General features: G+C 40.1%; 1 protein-coding gene across 1 annotated transcript in view; it reads left to right on the top strand.

Annotated features, from left to right (window-relative positions):
• The window catches only part of LRP2 (LDL receptor related protein 2), a 185,660-nt gene that overhangs the window by 144,927 nt on the left and 19,623 nt on the right, over window positions 1–21,110 (top strand). The window contains 9 exon segments of the mRNA XM_043505242.1: window positions 613–750; window positions 1,669–1,791; window positions 3,043–3,171; window positions 9,673–9,804; window positions 11,509–11,640; window positions 12,829–12,972; window positions 13,842–14,007; window positions 19,198–19,326; window positions 20,686–20,906. Coding sequence (XP_043361177.1) covers window positions 613–750; window positions 1,669–1,791; window positions 3,043–3,171; window positions 9,673–9,804; window positions 11,509–11,640; window positions 12,829–12,972; window positions 13,842–14,007; window positions 19,198–19,326; window positions 20,686–20,906 — 1,314 coding nt within the window.

The raw sequence follows: 21,110 nt of genomic DNA, 5'->3' as shown, positions 1-21,110 counted from the left end.
GAAAATCACATATTTTCCCTGTTTTTAGTTCAGAGAAAGGGAAAAAAGTTTGCTTAGAAAGCAACTGATGGGCTGTAGAAGCTGATGAAAGGGAAATGATTTGGAGGGTGGTTGTGTGTGTGAGGTGTAGGAGGGGGAGTTCCATATGTGGTCTCTGGATCTTTTGAGTTGTGTTTATTTTCAAATTTTGTATAAGATCCACATAATTGGATGGACACTTTATAAATGTGAATACATTAATAATTAATTATCTGGTTAATTACCTGACCATTCACTGGGGATGCTGGTATGAAATTTGTGTAGATTGTATTAATGGATTGCCAGTGATAAATGCAAACAGTGCCAGTAAAACTCACACCACAGTATTGTGGTTCTAAGGCCTCTGGCCGTAACTTTAGAGTATTATTTAGCTTTGTAAAATCTTAATCTAAATTAATCAACGTAGTTAGCCAGTGGCCCTCAGTCCTTGCAGTCTGCTACCCCTGCAAACTTTTAGCCTTCTTCTCCTGTAGAGAAGAGGGTGCGGAAGAAATAATGACCTACAAAATGCCTGAATATTATTTCAGACCAACCTAACTTGTTTATACTAAAAATTAAATTTCTTTTCATCAGCAACACGCTATCCTAATGGTACATACTGTCCACCTATGTTGTTTGAGTGTAAAAACCATGTCTGTATCCAGCCATATTGGAAATGTGATGGTGACAATGACTGTGGAGATGACTCTGATGAAGAACTTCACCTTTGCTGTAAGAGAGAAAAATGAAATAAAAATGAACAATGTTGACTCCATTAGTAAAACTATATAATGACAATCATTAGTGGTACAGAAGTAAGAGCTAAATCATAAATATGTTCTTTGGACTGGAGATTCTCATGGGTTTTGATAAAGATAAACACCGAGAAAGTGTTGTTTCACATGAAGCATCTTTAAATTCACTTCATACTCTCTCTTGTGATTTTGTAGCTCATTCATTGCTTTGCAGGCATCTAAATATGCAGCTGTAAAAGAGGGGAGAAGTCAAATGATGAGAGACAATCCCTGTAGCAATGAGAAATATGAATAACAGTTGAAAATAACATTTTCAAAATTGGGTGCCTAAAGTTAGGACCCTTAACTGAAATTTAGTGATATAAGGGTCTGATTTTCAGTGGTGTGACTAGCATCTTCAGCTCCCATTAGAGTCAGGGCATGTCCTTAAATATGGATTATGGGTCCTAACTTTAGGCATTCAAGTTTGGAAATGTTGACCAATACCTATGAAAAACATATGTTACATACAGTTGAGGCAGCCATGACAACTGCATTTATAAATTGGATGGTCTTTTCTATAAATGATTTCTGCTGTTGTCTAGAAAGATACAGAGCACAAACTAGCATGCTAACTACTGCATTGCATTCCCTGCAGTAGTGGTGAATGTTAGCTGTCTGGAGTACAGACTACCTTTTTCAAGAAAGTTGATTATCACTATGTCAGAAACACAGATTTTAGGTTATCTTTTGACAAACCTAATTCAATGCCATGACTGAAGAATATGTTTACTTTTGGCCTGGAAGACTATTTTTTTTTTTAAAATAGTAACCAAAAAAGTGACGTATTGATTTGATGGATTATATGCAATAAGTGTTTGCATCATACTTGCTTATTTGATTTATTTCATTTCAGTGGATATTCCCTGTGAACCACCATTCCGTTTCCGCTGTGAAAATAATCGCTGTATCTACAGTCACGAGCTGTGCAACCAGGAGGATGACTGTGGAGATAGAAGTGATGAGAAAGAGGAGCACTGTACGTTTACACATGTACAGCCAATTTTATTCAGTAATCAGTAGATACATTTTCTAGTAATCCTAGACTCAGACTTCCATCAGTGTAAAGTATTTATAATGTTTAATAATAATAATAATAAATAATAAAAACACCCACATTGAATGACAAAATGAAACAAATATTTTAAAACTAATGTTCAGCAGGAAATTATTTGAACTATGGTTATTACAGCGCAGAATATTTGCAGCATATAGATGCAAGTATAGGTTTAATGTGTAACAAGCCCCTCCCCCAGCAATTGTATACCCACCATGTACAATAAGCATGCTGATAAATTAGTATAGTCTGAAAAAAATTATCAAATTATAATGTTATGGTATAGTCTGTTTAAAATAATGAAGAAGAAAGAATTGGCAATTCAATAATGGTCAGGATGGCAAATGTTGAAGATATTTTAAACATGGTTGTCTCTGAATTCTTACCATTGTTATGCATGTCTCAACAATATTGGGCCTTGAATAATATGTATGAGGATCTTAAGTGTTTAGGCCTTGATCCTGCAACTAGTTCTGCATGGGTAGATCCCTGCACTCACATGGAACCACACTGATTTCACTGGGGCTCTGCACATGAGACTGCCCATGAAGAACCAGTGATAGCATTCGAGAATTAGCACCTGGAATAATAGATACATTCTATTATATATCTTTATTATACAGTGCTGTATAAATAAGTTCTGCTCCCAGATATATTCGCAGTACCCATTGACTCAATGGGAACTGCATGTTCACGTTTCATAGCAGAATTTGGCCCCAAACGTAAGAATATTTATTATTTACTGACTTTTTAAATTACCCAATGTCATGTAATCGCAATAGCGTGTTGTATATGCTAGAATGGTCACAACTAAACTAAAATATCAAAGACTGGAGTTAAAGTATAAAATATAGAGAAAAAAGATATTAAATAGCCCTGCCAAAGCAAGAAGTTGAATCCACTGTTGAGTAGAAAATATGTAACAAAAAGCATTTATGAAATAGTCCTTGTATCTCTGTAGGAGGAGGAAGTCTGTTTTTTGAGTTGAGGCACATGACTGGGAATTGGCAGACCTGGGTTCTATTCCCAGCTATGCCACAGACTTCCTGACTCATGATCAAGTTATTAAACCTCTCTGTGCCTCAGTTCCTTCCTCTGTGAAAGGAATAATGGCCTAACTTATGGATGTTGGGAGGCTTCATAGGTGACAGTAGTGTGTCTTTTGAATTGTAGGTAGAGAACCTACCCCAAGACCTTGTACGGCTGAAGAATTCAAATGTGGTAATGGAAACTGCATTCCTCTACATTACGTATGCGACAATTATGATGATTGTGGAGACCATTTTGATGAAATAGGCTGCAGTAAGTAACAATGTCGTCGTTACGTGGTATAGTAGTAATCAGTAGAATTGAAATAAAAACAGAAACAAAAATAATAAATGTATAGTATTGTCTAGAGCTAAAATATAATAAATTGGAACTGCTCTCTTTTCCTGTTATCTTAGAATCCTTGCATATCTTTCCAAAACATTGACATTTGCAAACTAAGAAGCTCAGTATCCTGAACTGTGCAAGTTTAGGCTAAGAATCTTGTGCTTCACAAGAAGCAATTTGGTCTTGTTCTAAAATGGGATATGCTGTGGAGGCTAGAGCAGACTCTGAACTGGCATAAGTTGTCATAGCTCCTTGGAAGTCAATAGAGCTAGGATGATTTATACCAACTTAGTACCCATCTCTGGAGAAAGTGAACAACTCATCTCACACCAGCACCCTATTGGCCAGTGCTCAGATTGAAGTCACATCCAGTCATCAGTGTTGTTAACAGTTTTTCACAAGATGAGGTGCCACAGGACTCTTTGCCACTTTTACAAATCCAGACTAACATGACTACCCCTCTGATACTTGACACCAATCAGGAGAGTCACTGCAACGTGGAAACTTTGAGTAAAATATGTGTGCATGATAGGGAGTGCAGAGAGATTCTAGAGAAATCCACCTGAAGAAAGCATTTTGACTGCAATAGACAGCTTAGATTCATAATTTGAGTATGCACTTGTGATTTCAGTTTGTCAGGTGTTTATGGCTTCAGGTGAAAATGTGCCAAATGATGTACTGGGGATTAAAACCTAGTATGTTCGCATATCACAAATAACTCACAAACTGTTAGCATAGTCTTTTCTGAGGTGGCTTGCATCTCTATTTCACATCCATCCCAGTGGACTTTGAGTAGTGGAAAATAATGATGTGACCTGATGAAAATGTAAAAGTATAAAAAGGATGGGAAATGGTGCAAATGGGCAGACATGAACTCAAACCAAACTGATGGCATTTGGATCCTTTCCAGCTTCAAACATCAGCATTAAACAGAGAGAGAATAAATAACACTAAATAGTTCTATAAACCTAATCAGGATGACAAATATCTTTTGTTTTGTGATGGGAATAAAAGGTGTCTAACTTTAATTGCAAGTATAAATTTTAAATATGAATGCAAAGACACTGTGCGTGTGTGTGTGATATGTATGTATATAAAGATAAGTGTGTATAATTATTGTCATTAGCATTGATAAATAGTTGTAGGACATAAACAGTTAACTGAGTTACTGAAATAATATTTTGGGCATAAATCTGCATCTTTCCTCATCCTGTGTCAATACACATTTGTTATTTAATTGTTTCTACTTGTATGTTATAGATCTACTTGCTGTATTTTCTAACTGTCAGAGTAATTTTTATAAATGCAGTGCACCTCAGCTTAACAGTAGCACCATAGATCACTGCTTCATTTACACACAGCACATTAGATATGTTTATAGTGAAAACAAGTATAAGTTTCTTTAACAAAGACTAGAGATAAGAGAAGTATCTTGTAAGATTCCTGGAAACAAATAAGTTACATCTAAATTAAAATCATAACGTGTTATAGAGCCTACACTTAAATAACAAGGTACTCTCCTATCTAATGAAGTTTAGCTCACCCAGAGTCTTTGCGGAGTTTTCCAGTCAGGTTGGCTGTGACCCTCCTTTCATAAGACAGAACATGCTGACAGTTTATCGTCTTGGTGAAGGATCCAGGTGCACTTCAGGACTCCCAGTTATACCCCCAAAATCCATTGTCTTCACTCGTAAACAGGATACCCCTCTGCTGTTTTTGTATGTTACTGCAGCATTCTTCTCTTGTGATTTCATAATCTCTTCATTAGCATCAGGCTCAGTAATGCAAACACATCTTCAAGGTGATACATACAATGCACAATACACTCATGACCAGACAAAGATACGTGTCTGCTAGCCCCTACCTGAACGGAACCTGTCCAAGGCATGTCACTTCCTGGTGACCTGCCTTTAACTTCAAGGCTTTAGGATCATAATTTCCAGTGTAATTATATAGCTTTTAATTATTATATGAGCATACATTTTGCAGTGATTATGATGAACAGCGGACTGATGGCTCTCAATAGAGACCTCATAGCCACCCGTTAGTTAATCATTATGCAGATACCTGACCCAGGGGATCCCTGTAAAACCCCATGCATCCTCTTTGTGTCCTCTGCCAGTTGGCACCAGAGGTCCCTGGGTCAGAAGTCCCTTCCATATGAGGCCTGATCCAAAGGCCACTACAGTAAATGGAGTTCACTGACTTCAATAATGGTTGGGTCAGGCCTTACATGAATTAGGTGCCTACCCTAATTCCAAGGTACAGCTGACATAGGTCTATATCACCTGTAAAAGGAATTTAGCAAGCTTTCTGTTTTGGTTGTGAGATTCATAGATACTAAGGTCAGAAGGGACCATTCGGATCATCTAGTCCGACCTCCTGCACAGCGCAGGCCACAGAATCTCACCCACCCACTCCTACGAAAAACCTCACCTATGTCTGAGCTATTGAAGTCCTTAAATCATGGTTTAAAGACTTCAAGGAGCAGAGAAGCCTCCCTCAAGTCACCCATGCTACAGAGGAAGGCGAAAAACCTCCAGGGCCTCTCCAATCTGCCCTGGAGGAAAATTCCTTCCCGACCCCAAATATGGCAATCAGCTAAACCCTGAGCATATGGGCAAGATTCACCAGCCAGATACTACAGAAAATTCTTTCCTGGGTAACTCAGATCCCATCCATCTAATATCCCATCTCAGGGGATTAGTCCTATTTACCCTGAATATTTAAAGATCAATTACCAAAATCCTATTATCCCATCATACCATCTCCTCCATAAACTTATCAAGTAGAATCTTAAAACCAGATAGATCTTTTGCCCCCACTGCTTCCCTTGGAAGGCTATTCCAAAACTTCACTCCTCTGATGGTTAAAAACCTTCGTCTGATTTCAAGTCTAAACTTCCTGGTGGCCAGTTTATACCCATTTGTTCTTGTGTCCACATTGGTGATGAGCTGAAATAGTTCCTCTCCCTCTCCTGTATTTATCCCTCTGATATATTTATAGAGAGCAATCATATCTCCCCTCAACCTTCTTTTAGTTAGGCTAAACAAGCCAAGTTCCTTAAGTCTCCTTTCATAAGACAAGTTTTCCATTCCTCGGATCATCCTAGTAGCCCTTCTCTGTACCTGCTCCAGTTTGAATTCATCCTTTTTAAACATGGGAGACCAGAACTGCACACAGTATTCCAGGTGAGGTCTCACCAGTGCCTTGTATAACGGTACTAAAACCTCCTTATCCCTACTGGAAATGCCTCTCCTGATGCATCCCAAAACCGCATTAGCTTTTTTCACAGCCATATCACATTGGCAGCATAGTCATCCTATGATCAACCAATACTCCAAGGTCCTTCTCCTCTTCCATTATTTCTAATTGATGCATCCCCAACTTATAACTAAAATTCTTGTTATTAATCCCTAAATGCATAACCTTACACTTCTCACTATTAAATTTCATCCTATTACTATTACTCCAGTTTACAAGGTCATCCAGATCCTCCTGTATAATATCCCGATCCTTCTCCGAATTGGCAATACCTCCCAGCTTTGTATCATCTGCAAACTTTATTAGCACACTCCCACTTTTTGTGCCAAAGTCAGTAATAAAAAGATTAAATAAGATTGGTCCCAAAACCGATCCCTGAGGAACTCCACTGGTAACCTCCCTCCAACCTGACAGTTCGCCTTTCAGTAGGACCCATTGCAGTCTCCCCGTTAACCAATTCCTTATCCACCTTTTGATGTTCATATTGATCCCCATCTTCTCCAATTTAACTAATAATTCCCCATGTGGCACGGTATCAAATGCCTTACTGAAATCTAGGTAAATTAGATCCACTGCATTTCCTTTATCTAAAAAATCTGTTTCTTTTTCAAAAAAGGAGATTAGGTTGGTTTGGCACGATCTACCTTTTGTAAAACCATGTTGTATTTTGTCCCATTTACCATTGACTTCAATGTCCTTAACTAATTTCTCCTTCAAAATTTTTTCCAGAACCTTGCATACTACAGATGTCAAACTAACTGGCCTGTAGTTATCCGGATCACTTTTTTTTCCTTTCTTAAAAATAGGAACTATATTAGCAATTCTCCAATCATTCGGTACTACTCCTGAGTTTACAGATTCATTAAAAATTCTTGCTAATGGGCTTGCAATTTCAGGTGCCAATTCCTTTAATATTCTTGGATGAAGATTATCTGGGCTCCCCGATTTAGTCCCATTAAGCTGTTTCAGTTTTGCTTCTACCTCAGATATGGTAATATCTACCTCCATATCCTCATTCCCATTTGTCATGCTACCATTATCCCTAAGATCCTCTTTAGCCTTATTAAAGACTGAGGCAAAGTATTTGTTTAGATATTGGGCCAAGCCTAGATTATCTTTAACCTCCACTCCATCCTCAGTGTTTAGCGGCCCCACTTCTTCTTTCTTAGTTTTCTTCTCATTTATATGGCTATAGAACCTTTTACTATTGGTTTTAATTCCCTTTGAAAGGTCCAACTCTACTCGACTTTTAGCCTGTCTCACTTTATCCCTACATGTTCTGACCTCAATTAGGTAGCTTTCCTTGCTGATCCCTCCCATCTTCCACTCCCTGTATGCTTTCTGCTTCTTCTTAATCACCTCTCTAAGATGCTTGCTCATCCAGCTTGGTCTACAACTCCTTCCCATGAATTTTTTCCCCTTTCTCAGGATACAGGCTTCCGATAGCTTCTGCAGCTTTGATTTAAAGTAATCCCAGGCCTCCTCTACCTTTAGATCCATAAGTTCTTTAGTCCAATCCACTTCCCTAACTAATTTCCTTAATTTTTGAAAGTCAGCCCTTTTTGAAATCAAAAACTCTAGTTGCAGATTTATTTTTGTTAATCCTTCCATTTAGTTTGAACTGAATTAGCTCATGATCACTTGAGCCAAGATTGTCTCCTACAACCATTTCTTCTATGAGGTCCTCGCTACTCACCAAAATTAAATCTAAAATGGCATCTCCTCTAGTCGGTTCAGCAACTACTTGATGAAGGAATCCATCAGCTATCGCATCTAGGAAAATCTGAGCCCTATTATTATTACTAGCACTGTCCTCCAGTCTATATCTGGGAAGTTAAAGTCTCCCATGATCACGCAGTTTCCATTAGTATTTACTTTATTAAAGACATTAAAAAGGGCTCTGTCCATATCCAAATTAGATCCCGGAGGTCTATAGCACACCCCAAGCACTATCGTAGGAGAGGCTTTACTAGTTATCTTCCCCAATGTAATTTTTGCCCAGACGGACTCTGTCTTATCCATTGCATCACTTCTTATTTCTTTACATTCTACCTCATCATTGATATACAATGCTACTCCTCCACCTTTACCTTTTGTTTCTGTCTTTCCTAAACAGCACATACCCTTCAATACCTGTAGTCCAGTCATGACTACTATTCCACCATGTTTCTGTTATCCCTATAATATCTGGTTTCACTTCCTGCACCAGGAGCTCTAGTTCCTCCATTTTGTTACCTAGGCTCCTCGCATTGGTATATAAACATCTTAATTTTTGCTGTTTGGCCTCGCTCACATTTTGTACCCTATTAGGCACAGTCATTCTACAGCCAGTATAACCTATTAGACTAGTATCCACACCGCCCTCGCTCCTTATATACATTCTCCTACCCACGGCTGTATCCTTTCTTACTTCGTCTTCTTCCCTCTCAATGCTAAAATCTGGCGTGGAGATTACCTGGACATGTCCCAACCATCTCCCCCTAATTCCTAGTTTAAAGCTCTCTTTATCAGTTGTGCCAGCCTTGATCCTAGAAGTCTATTTCCTTCCCTACTCAGATGAAGTCCATCCGGAGAGAACTGTCCTCTGTCTGTGAATGCCTTCCAGTGGCCATACATCCCAAAGCCCTCCTTATAGCACCACTGCCTAAGCCATCTGTTGACAGTCATAATCTTGTCACACCTTTGTTGCCCTTCTCTAGGAACAGGAAGGATCCCACTAAAGATCACCTGAGCCTCAATTTCCTTAAGCGCCTTAAGAGATGGAAGGGAGGTGATGGTTGTAGTGGGGCTGTCAACCTATCCAAATCCCTGGAATAGTTGCAGCTGCTTTGAACTGGCATCCAATATTTTATGTCATTCCCCTTAGTGCTGGGTGAGGCTGGGTGGGTAATGCGGTCATTCAATATGGCAATGTCATGGATTCATAGCCAAAGAAATGATCCTGCCTGAGAGTTTCCTGACCTCCCTGTAATTAGTAGGTAGTACCATGGCCAGGGAAATCCCTGAAAGCCCTTCATGTCTGCTGAAAGTTTTTTCAAAGGAGGAAAGAAGGAGAAGGCCAACTTAATATTTGAAAATTGTTTGCAAATAAGAGAAAATAATAGAAATTGTAGCTCTCAGTATGGTTTATGCTTTTCCAATTATAATGATTTACATTCTTTTCAGACTCAGGAACAGGACGAACTTGTGCTGAAAATATCTGTGAACATAACTGTACCAACTTAAGTGAAGGAGGCTTTATCTGTTCCTGTAGGCCAGGGTACAATGCCAGTGAGCTGAACCGAAACTCCTGCGATGGTATTTTCAATATTCTATTAATCTTCTCCATGAAAGATGTTCAGTTTGGTTTTGTTACAATAATTTAAATGTAACTATTCATTATTGCATGTAAAGAAGATTTTTGCACTTCACTGGACCTTCTATGACACAGATTTGGCTGCTGAAATATATTTTCTCTCCCAGAATTTAGGCCCCAGTTCAGCAAAGAACTTTAACCTATGTTTAATTTTAAGCATGTGAGTAGTTCCCTTTACTTTAAAGGGAGTACTCAGATGTTTAAAGGTAGCACATTCTTATTTGCTGAATTAGAGTTTTATGGCTTGATCCAGCTGCACTGAAATAAAGGGGAGCCTTTCCACTGACTTAAGGCTAGATCGTATCTGAGTTACCACTGTCTGTATTTAGATTAGAATCAAAGTTTCTGCTCTGAGAAATTCACTGACTTGCTTACAGTGCAGTTCTACACTGTTGCTCAACAGCTCTGTTTCCTGTGCAGCTAATATAATATATGCTCGTTTTAAAGATGAAAATACATTTGTATTGCTTCTTACTTGAGCTAGGGCCATAGAACCAGGCACATCTAAGAGAGAGTGAGTGGATTCTAATCTGTCAGCTCTCAGTCTAGAGAATTGTTTACTGAATTCTAAGAAGTGGGGTTTGCACAGATGTACACTATAGTACTGCTGGGGGCAGCATATGACCCACAGAACCTTTAATGCTGGTGACGATGTGCTCTATGGAAAGAACCTAGCTGGACTCTCGGATCCCAGACTGACAGTTAGTACAAACGTTAGTAAAGCAAGCACACTGGATCTGGAAATGATTGAGACAAAATAAACATGGGAGCCTGTGATGTCATGTTTAGAATCCCTTTACAGAGCAGAACATTTCACATCCTGGGTATCTTGGCATGTGCAAGGCCAGATTAGAGCAATCTAAGGCCCTAGGCACACCCTGACATGAGGACCCCATGGCTTCATCTCCATATGGCCTTGCCCCTGCTCTGAAGCCTTCCCACCCCTTGGAGTGGGAATGGTGGTGTCGTTTCCCACAGAGGCAGAGATAGAGGCATGGGGCCCTTTTCTCTCCACCCACCAGAGCAGCAGCAAAGGCCCTCCCCCTCAGGAGCAGCAGATATCCCCCAGTATTTATGCCAGGATTTGGGTGTATCTGTTTGAGTGGGTGGGCTGGGGCCACTCCACACTTTTCTACCTGCCACACGCAGCTTCCTCTTTTGGGTTGGTGTTGGCAGTGAGTCCTGGTTGTTCACACTCTTCCGGCCATGCTGTAGGCAGGGAATGCTGCCTGGCGCGGTGCAGCAGCTCAGCGCAGCGGGACAGAGCCCCCCGCCCCTACCAGGTCATGTGCTGGGATGGGTTGGCAGCACTCTCCCAAGTCCCAGACAGCCTCTGGCCACGCTGCCTGGGAGGGGATGCTGCCGACGTGGTGCAGCGCAGTGGGACAGAACCCCCCTCCACCAAGTAACGTGGGATGGGGAAGGGACAGGATAGGGAGAGCGTGGAGGCCCCAGGCTGGGGATGAGGCAGGGAGGAATCGTGGGGGTGTCACATGGTGAAACCATTGCCCCCCTTTGGCTGGTGCCTTCTTTGTGTTCCTCCCCACTAGTTGCCTGAAATCAGAATGTCAAAATTTATAAATGTGACTAGTTCAGCTAAGGAAACAATTAAACCTGAGATATTTTCTCTCTCCATTTGTGTTTAGATATCAATGAGTGTGAGATCTTTGGAACCTGCCCCCAGGACTGTAAAAATTCCAAAGGAAGTTATGAATGTTTCTGTGCTGATGGCTTTAGGTCCGTGGGTGATCAACAGGGAAAACAGTGTGCTGCCAATGGTATGTTTAACTGACAACCTGACTGATTGCCACCTGTGAAAAGCAAGCTAACTGTAATAATTTTAATGCATGTAGGCTTCTCCATTATAAATTTTTTTTGTGCAGCATTAAATTCTGTCTGGTTTACATACATCCTTGTAACCTTGTACATCTTTGTGCAGGAATGTAAATACTCCCTCTCTGCTTCCATTTGAAAGAATTAAAATAATACCCACTTCTTGCAGGTATCTGATGTGATAAATACTCTAAAATATGTTGGGTGCCTGCCCTCCTCTCCCCTTCATCCAGATTTCCTGAAAACAAAAGACTGTCTGTGCTGTGGGTTATCAGCAAAAGGCAGCTGCCCGTTAGCTCCCACCCCCTAAGTAATGTATCAGAAGAAGACAGTTGTATTGAAGTGGTGCAAATCAAAGACAGTTTGCTGACAGATCACCATTTATTGTTCATGGACTGATGAATACAAACAAGAGGATTTATAACAGCTCATTTTTAACTCCAATCATTAGTTCTGTCTCTTAGGTTAATGTCAGTGGCCGTAGTGTGTGACAGTCATTGAGTAGGTAGATTCTAATTTGGTTCAGAAAATGAAAAACAAAGAGCTGGAGAAAACAGAAAAGAGGGCTGACAATGGAACAGTAATAATATATGGTGATTGAAGCAGGGTTATGCTGTATATAAAAAGATACTTCGAGCTTTTAAAGGATAAGTGATAAATGACAAAGTTGTGGTGTATTGTGTTAAATAACATACCCTTACAAAGAGGAAGCAAGGCACCCGGCCTGTTTGCAGTAAGAATTTTTAAAAGCTGAAAAGCCCAAGGTGTGTAAGAAAACTTATTAAAAAAACAGTTTTCATGGTTTCCAGTCCAAAGGCCTGGACCTACAAACACTTACTACTAGGTTTAGTGCTTATTATGGTGAGTGAGTGCATTGACGTCAACAGGACTAGTGATGGTAGTTAACACCAAGCTTAGTAGTAAGCAACTGTAGGATCTGACAGTAGTTTTGCAGACCCAAAAGGGCTGAGTAGTTCAGATGATTGTCCAAGTAAGTATTTTTTCTATCAGGTTCTTATCCAAATGTAACCTCTAAAACTTTAATTTAGGTTTGACCATCGGTAATTTTCACCTGCTTCTCTTGTGAGAGTACTGTTGAATTCAGAGAAGTAAAATCTATTGTTGCTTTCTAGGTAACCCCCCATTGTTACTCCTGCCAGACAATGTGCGAATTCGGAGATACAATATCTCATCACAGCAGTACTCTGATTACATTGATAACCAGGAGCACATCCAAGCTATAGACTATGACTGGAATCCTGAGGGAATAGGCCTGAGTGAGTATATTTGAAGCTTTCATACTTAACAATGCATTATTTGTTTCAAAACTAGTGTTAGTTTTGGAGGTTAATTTTCCTTTTTAATTTACAGTCAAACAGATTAGTTAGCAGTCCTGGTGGAGTGGATGTGTCCTTCAGCTATATGCCTCCCTCATACCTATCCTCTCACATCCTGTCAGTTCTTTTACTACATCTAGTCAGTGAGTTTTGTTTTGTTCTGTAGTCTTTCTTTCCCTTTCATTTCTTACTCAAGGACATTGTGACTTTTATGACAAGGTTGTGGCTGGCCCTTACTATGTGTGCAAGCGGAGGGTGCAAGAAGCCCCTCACCCTGGCACCCCCAACTTCAGGGCTGGCCACACCTAGTTCCTGCACTCTTCTAACCTCAACAGGGCTTCAGGACTGCAGTAGTTTGCAGTCATGTGTCTCTCCTCCACCACTCAACCCTAAAGGGGAAAAGGCTGGTGGATCCTTATGTTCTGTCATATGTCACCCTACCAATGAACTCATCCTCTGCCATGTGTAGCCCCTGTATGGGCTCCCAAGATCCTGCCTGTCCTGTACAATGAAATAGACATGAGAGGTAAGGCACTGACTCTTGCAAAATGTGGCATGGGCTCTTTAATGACTTCAGCTACATGTCTTATCCAAAGTGTGTATTTTAGACTGATGATTTTAGAATTTGTGCAAATTTTCCTATATTTTTCATTTTCATTGAGGGCTAACATGAGATTCTCACACAAATAGAAATATGTTAAATTGGTATCTCATATACCATAGTTATCTCAATAGGGGTAGGATCTTCCAAAAATGAGTAAACATTTCAAATGACTTCACAATGAACATGATCTTTGAATTTTTTGTAGGTATTGTATACTACAGCATTTTGGGACACGGCTCTGAGTTTGGATCCATCAAACGTGCTTATCTCCCCACATTTGATGGCAGTGGAAACAATCCTGTGAAGGAAGTTGACTTGAATCTGAGATACGTAGTTAATCCTGATGGTCTAGCTGTGGACTGGGTTGGGAGGTGAGTAAACAGAAAAGTTAGGAATTGTACACATGTGAATATGGAGAGTGTCTGAGATATTGATCACCGGTTAGACATGTGAAATTCAGTCCTTTATCTTAAACAGGCATGCAGGAGACATGAGAAATATGGTGCTAGTCTTGCATCCTGGACAAACTGTTCTCAAGCTGGAGATGGGAGGTCTCAAGGTGGCCCAGACGAATGCACTTTTCTTTGCACTTTGCTTCTTTCATCAGAAGCAACATGTGCCTCAATCTAACACCTGTTGCTGATTGTGTCATATGTTCTAGCTAGCTGCCTGGGCACTGCACATACTCCCCAACTGGCAGATCAGTCATGCCCTCTTTTGGATTACGGTGCACAGGCCAGTATGTTTGCTGAACATTCTCCCTAGCATGAAATTAAGAACTTGTGAAAAAACTTTCACAAGGCTCCCAACCCCCTTTCTGTCTGTCTATCTTCTATCTGTCTAGGTTCTTACCTGGTTCCTATCACCAGAGTGTCTGAGTGCCACACAGAACAGAACAAAAGCAAGAGTTGAACATAGACTAGAATTATTTGAGGATACTAGAATGTTAAGTGTGTGTGAAAGCGTTTCCTTTTCTTCCTTCAGTTATTGGGTTAGAGAATTTAGTTTTTCACTTAACCCTGAAGGTGAGGTGGTCGGTGGTCATTGTTGCTCCAGAAGAGAATTCCTTGGCCTTGCGCCAGTTGTGGAGGAAGCTTGGCCCCTCCGCTGTTATGAGATTATGATCTCTGACCCTTTTGTTGTTCCTGTGGGATGGAACAATTGAAGGAGGCTGTGGTCCCTGAATAGGAGGTGTTTTAGATAGCTTGATCTAACGCCATGGAGTGCCTTATGGGTGTATGCAGAAATCTTAAAATGTACCCAGTGTTCTGTGGAGAGCCAATATCATGAGTGGGGCACAATGTGTTCTCAGTAGCAAGATTCATTTTTGAGATGGGCCGTTGCATATTGGACCAGCTGAAGTGTTTTAAGGATGGTGCAATCATTCCAAATACAGGGAGTTGCCATTCTCCAATCTGGGAGTGACAGAAGTCACAGTGACCAGGTCAGTAGGGGACACAGCCTCTTGCTATCTACAATGGAAATAAAGCATTTTTGGCAGCAGTAGCTATTTCAGCATGCAGAAACAGTGAGGAGTCTGAAAGCAACTCCCAGCCAATGAAACAGCTTGACTGAAGACAGACTCCCTTAATGGTGGGAGATAGCATGGCAGTGATTATCTCTGTAAAATGTTTCCCTCTACCCTCTGGCATCACTGCCGCCTTGCTTAGTTTTAGCATCAGTCAGCTGCCTTTCATCTATTGGCTGATCTCACCAAGGCGCTGAGATAGTTGAGTGTCAGTCTTGGAAGTGAATGAAATTATTGTGCTGAGTTATTCATCTGAGTAGTGTGGACATTTAAGACTGTTAAGTTTCATAGTTTTTCCTTGTGGTTCAGTCAAGATGTGGTGATAGAAGCACAACATAGTGAGCAGTCTGGTAAAGTGAGAAAGAATTGCTTATTATAGCTCTGAGTTCATGGCCTGAGAGGAAGGAACTTGGCCATCTCACTGCTTTCCCATTATAGGTGGTGGAAGGTCATCCCTCAGCATGACTAATGTTGTTTCTATTTGCATGTGCTAGCCTGAAACCTGACTGGAAGGAGACCTGGATATTGGTAGAGGATGAGCATAGTTGGAGACAGCCCTTTTTAGCTTGTTGGGTCTGAGTTATCAGTGTTTAGTCAGACTTCCTGTAGTTCTTCAGAGCCTCTTGTGTGAATGACTGGGGAAAGGAGACAGATGTTTCCAGTTGTGGGCTTAATGGCTAGTTCCTGTTGCTCTGCCTCCTGGATTGGGTAATATGCTCTGTGAAATAGGTTGGCAGCTCTTCATTGTATGTTGTGCTGATTACCAGGGCAGGTGGAAGACAATTTGGTGGGATGACATGATTTACTACCCTGAAAAATTCTGCTGGTTTTGACTCAATGGCTGAGGGGAAAAATTATCTCTTTTCTTCCACCATGGCTGTGTGTTAACATTGGAGAAAACCTCTGTGTTGAAAGCCTTAGATTTACACTGTCGGCCTTCATGTTCTCTGACTGTCTACGTTACCCATGGCAGATCAACCCAAAAACCAAGGCTATCTCTGAGGGCAGTAGGGGCTACCTGCATTTATGTGTCAATATCTCCACAGTTGTCAGCAGGTACAGGCAACATAGTGGTAAACACACCAGCAGCCTGTCTATCCTGGTACTTCTGCTATTACTGGCAATGGATTTGTATTAGTACTAGAGCAATGGTGAGAGATTTAAATAAAAAAACGCTCAGTGTATACTTAGGGTATTTCTACATGCAACTGGAGGTGTGATTGCAGTTTAGGCATGTATACCTATGCTAGCTTTGATCTTGCTAGCCTGGCTAAAAATAGCATTGAAGATGTGGTGTGGGCTGCACAAATCCGCCTGGAACCCTGGATAAGTACTTTCCTTGCTAGCCAGTGCTGCAGTGTGTGCCGTCACATTCTTCACTGCTGTTTTTAGCTGCTCTAGCTAAATTAAAGCTTGTGTGAGGGTGCCTACCTGAGCTGTACTCACACCTCAGACTGCACTGCAGACCTACCACAGGATCTATACAGTGACAGGGGTCACGTCTTTGTGCCTCTGTTTCCCCATCTGTGAAATAGGAATAACAGGGATATAAAGTGATTAAAAAAATTAATCGTGATTAATCACGTGATTAATTGCACTGTTAAAGAATAGAATACAGTTTATTTAAATATTTTTGGATGTTTTCTACATTTTCAGATATATTGATTTCAATTACCACATAGAATACAAAGTGTACAGTGCTCACTTTTATATTATTATTTTTATTACAAATAGTTGCTCTGTAAAAAACAAAAGAAATATTTTTCAATTCACCTCGTACAAATAATGTAGTGCAATCTCTTTATCATGAAAGTTGAACTTACAAATTAGAATTATGTTAAAAAAACTGCACTCAAAAATAAAACAATGTAAAACTTTAGAGCCTACAAGTCCACTCAGTCCTACTTCTTGTTCAGCCAGTCGCTCAGACGAACAAGTTTGTTTACATTTGCTGGAGATAATGCTGCCTCCTTCTTGTTTACAATGTCATCTGAAAGTGACAACAGGTGTTTGCATGGCACTGTTATAGCCGGTGTTGCAAGATATTTACATGCCAGATGCACTAAAGATTCATATGTCCCTTTATGCTTCAAGCACCATTCCAGAGGACATACGTCCATGCTGATGGCGGGTTCTGCTTGATAACGATCCAAACCAGTGCAGACCGGCGCATGTTCATTTTCATCACCTGAGTCAGATGCCACCATTAGAAGGTTGATTTTCTTTTTCGGTGGTTTGGTTCTGTAGTTTTCGCATCAGTGTTGCTCTTTTAAGGCTTCTGAAAGCATGCTCCACACCTCATCCCTCTCAGATTTTGGAAGGCACTTCAGATTCTTAAACCTTGGGTCGAGTGCTGTTGCTATCTTTAGAAATCTCACGTTGATACCTTCTTTGTGTTTTGTCAAATCTGCAATGAAAGTGTTCTTAAAACGAACAACATGTGTTGGGTTATCAGCTGATATTGCAATAACATGAAATATATGGCAGAATACGGGTAAAACACAGCAGGAGACATAATTCTCCCCCAAGGAGTTCAATCACAAATTTAATTAACGCATTATTCTTTTAACGAGTGCCATCAGCATGGAAGCATGTCCTCTGGAATGATGGCTGAAGCAGGAAGGGGCATATGAATGTTTAACATATCTGGCACGTAAATACCTTGCAGTGCCAACTACAAAAGTGCCATTGCAAACACCTGTTCTTATATTCAGGTGACATTGTAAATAAGAAGTGTAAATGTAAACAAACTTGTTTGTCTTAGCAATTAGCTGAACAAGAAGTAGGACTGAATGGACTTATAGGCTCTACAGTTTTACATTGTTTTGTTTTTTTGAGTGCAATTATGTAACAAAAAAATCTATATTTGTAAGTTGCACTTTCACAATAAAAAGATTTCACTACAGTACTTATATGAAGTGAATTGAAAGATACTATTTATTTTGTTCCATCATTTTTACAGTGCAAAAAGTGTACACTGTACATTTTGTATTCTGTGTTTTAATTGAAATCAATATATTTGAAAATGTAGAAAAACATCCAAAATATTTAATATATTTTAATTGGTAATCTATTGTTTAACAATGCAATTAAAAGTGCGATTAATCACGATTAATTTTTTTAATCATGATTAGTTTTTTTGAGTTAAATGCGTGAGTTAACTGTGATTAATTGAAAGCCCTAAGGAAAAACAATACTTCCTTATGCTCACAAGGTGGTGATGAGGCTACATTGATTCAGAGAAGAGGCATGGTACAAGTGCTCAATATTATTTTGTTTAATATATGATCTTCTTTGAGACAGCTAAGAAGATTAACAAAGGTATTATAATAAAGATTAGCTAAATCCAAGGAAGAGCAAACAGTGCTCTGCACATAGGATCAGAAAACTTTTACATCAGGTATGATACTTAAAAATTTATAACAACCTTGTTTCTGAAAATGTTTTTTGGTAAAAGATAAAAATACAGAATGGAGCTGTGGCCCCAGCAATCCAAACAGATGCACTCACAAGAGTTACCAGATTAATTCAAATGTAAATTAATTTTCAGTTTTAATGAATCAGCTTTCTGTTCCCAGAAGACTATGGCATCTGTGATACCTGCAGTGCCTAAAAGTAATAATAAAACCTCACAGTAGGACTTTTATCAAGGTTATTTGACAGGAAACGAGGCCAGCTGCAGAAACTTCTGCGCAAAGAGAAACCTAGTTAACCTATAGGTAAGGTCTGCTGAATTCTGCAACAAGCTGCACCTAAATTCAACAGTGAGGTTTCTGTGGTGAGGCATCCTAGCAGTTCTACAATGCAATCAGTGCAGTATTCCTATATTAGTCATATAGGTATTAAATTAATGTGATTTTACAGGGTCCCAATGTTTTTTAATATGCCAGGTTTTGTTTTTCATTTGAATACTGAGTGCTACAAGAAAAACAACAAGAAGCTTATTAAAAGATAAGCAGATTTTCTCAGCCCTATCCCCAGTTATAACATCTTAACCTTTTACAGCATTTTAATTGTGTTTAATATAATTCAGGCATCTTTACTGGACTGATGCTGGGACAAATCGAATAGAAGTAGCAAAGCTAGATGGACGGTACAGGAAGTGGCTTATTTCCTCTCTACTGGATCAACCAGCAGCTATTGTTGTGAATCCCAAGCTTGGGTAAGCATTTCAGGACCTGAAGAAGTTCTGTGAAATAGCACGCAGCAAGCAAGACAGAACACAACAATAAGCTATAGGAGAGCTTTTACCTCAATAGCTGAAAAGACTAAGGCTATGAGTTGCTGTTGATGTCCATACAAATTTCTGTCCATATACTGACTGCAGGGGATTTTTAAATAAGGGAATGTATTTCAGGGCCAGATTTCAGAAAGGGTCTGGTTTGGTGTTACAACAGGGGCTCAGGGTTCAAACTGTTGTGTTTCAAACTGTAGACGCTGGCTCCTTAACATACCTATTAAAGATGTCTTTCCTACAACTCCTCCTGCCTATCATATTATCATTACTCAAGAGACAGAGAAAGCTGTGGGGATATCTTTCCATTTATTCAGGCTACAAGAACTAAAGAAACATCATCATTTTCCTTTTTTAATTATTTGTTTTGGCCTAACCAGTCCCCATTTTGTATTCAGCATCACAGAAAGACGCATCCTATGGCCGATCCAGCAATGCACAATTCCTCCCCAGCTCTTCTTTTCGAGTTACTTCTCCCCTTTTTGGATGCAGCTTACCTCTTTTGTGCTTGACCAGCGCTGATACTGGGCTGGATGGTGGAGCCCTATCTCCATCCACTCCTCATTCCTTCCCATTCCCTCAGTAACCCCTTGCTCACAGGGGATAGCACCAGGCCCTCAGCCCCATCTGTGCCCAGAGCTGTAATCTGGGCAACCCTAACATGGATGCACAGAATCAGGGGGAGTCATTAGCCCCTGTTCAGCTGCACTAGGGCAAAGTTATGTCTAGCCCATACGTGGTACCCTTAAAGTCAATGTTTGAGTAAGAACTGCAGCATGCTTGCTTGACACTCTGCACTGTTTTCCTTTGCTGCAATTTTCACTATGTATTAAATAGGAAACAGTATAAATATATTGGCATATTTAACATCTGTGGGTAATGGGTATGACAGGTCAAACACTCAGCTGGAGAAAATTAGGGTAGGTCCATTGAAGCCAAAGGAGCTGTATTGAGTTACATGAGCTGAGGATAGCACCCAAAGGAAGCTGCTGATAACTCTTTTTCCTGAATGACCCTGTTAGAATTGCCTCTGCAACTGTCCCCTCTCACCTGAGTGCCAAGATGCAGAAACTCTCCTTTGATGTTTATTTTCCATTTTATTCTTTTATAAAAATTTGCTAATCTGTTGAGCTCTGTGTGTGTTTTTCCTGATCGCAGTCTGCAGATCAGGAGTTACACAATAGCCTCTTTGATGAGTCCTACGGCTTAGTTATTGGGTGATGCCAAAGAAAACAATCCCAACCACCGAATTCTAAGTCATTTTAAATTCTAGTTATACTCTTGTAGGCTTATGTACTGGACTGACTGGGGGAGGCAGCCAAAGATTGAATGTGCCTGGATGGATGGACAGCAAAGGCAAATGCTGGTTTCTGAAGACCTTGGCTGGCCCACAGGCCTTTCTATTGATTATCTCAACAATGACAGACTGTACTGGAGTGATTCTAAAGAAAATATTATTGAATCCATGAGACCTGATGGAACAGACAGAACCACTGTATTACATGGAGGTAGGAAATTAACATGAATGTTGTATATATTTCTGGTCTAAAAAATTTATGTGAACTTAGGGCCAGATTTTCAAGTACTCAGATCTCACAACTTGGGCCAGATTTTCAAAAACGCTCAGCTCCCAATTAGGCACCGTATTAAGAAGCAAACTTGGTAGTGTTTTCCATTCACTTTGCATGCATGTAAATGACTGTGCAAGGTGG

The sequence above is a fragment of the Dermochelys coriacea genome, chromosome 11, assembly GCF_009764565.3.
Source record: "Dermochelys coriacea isolate rDerCor1 chromosome 11, rDerCor1.pri.v4, whole genome shotgun sequence".
Lineage (NCBI taxonomy): Eukaryota > Metazoa > Chordata > Testudines > Dermochelyidae > Dermochelys > Dermochelys coriacea.
Note: the sequence above shows the minus strand (reverse complement) of the source record. Positions and strands in the feature narration are given on the sequence as shown.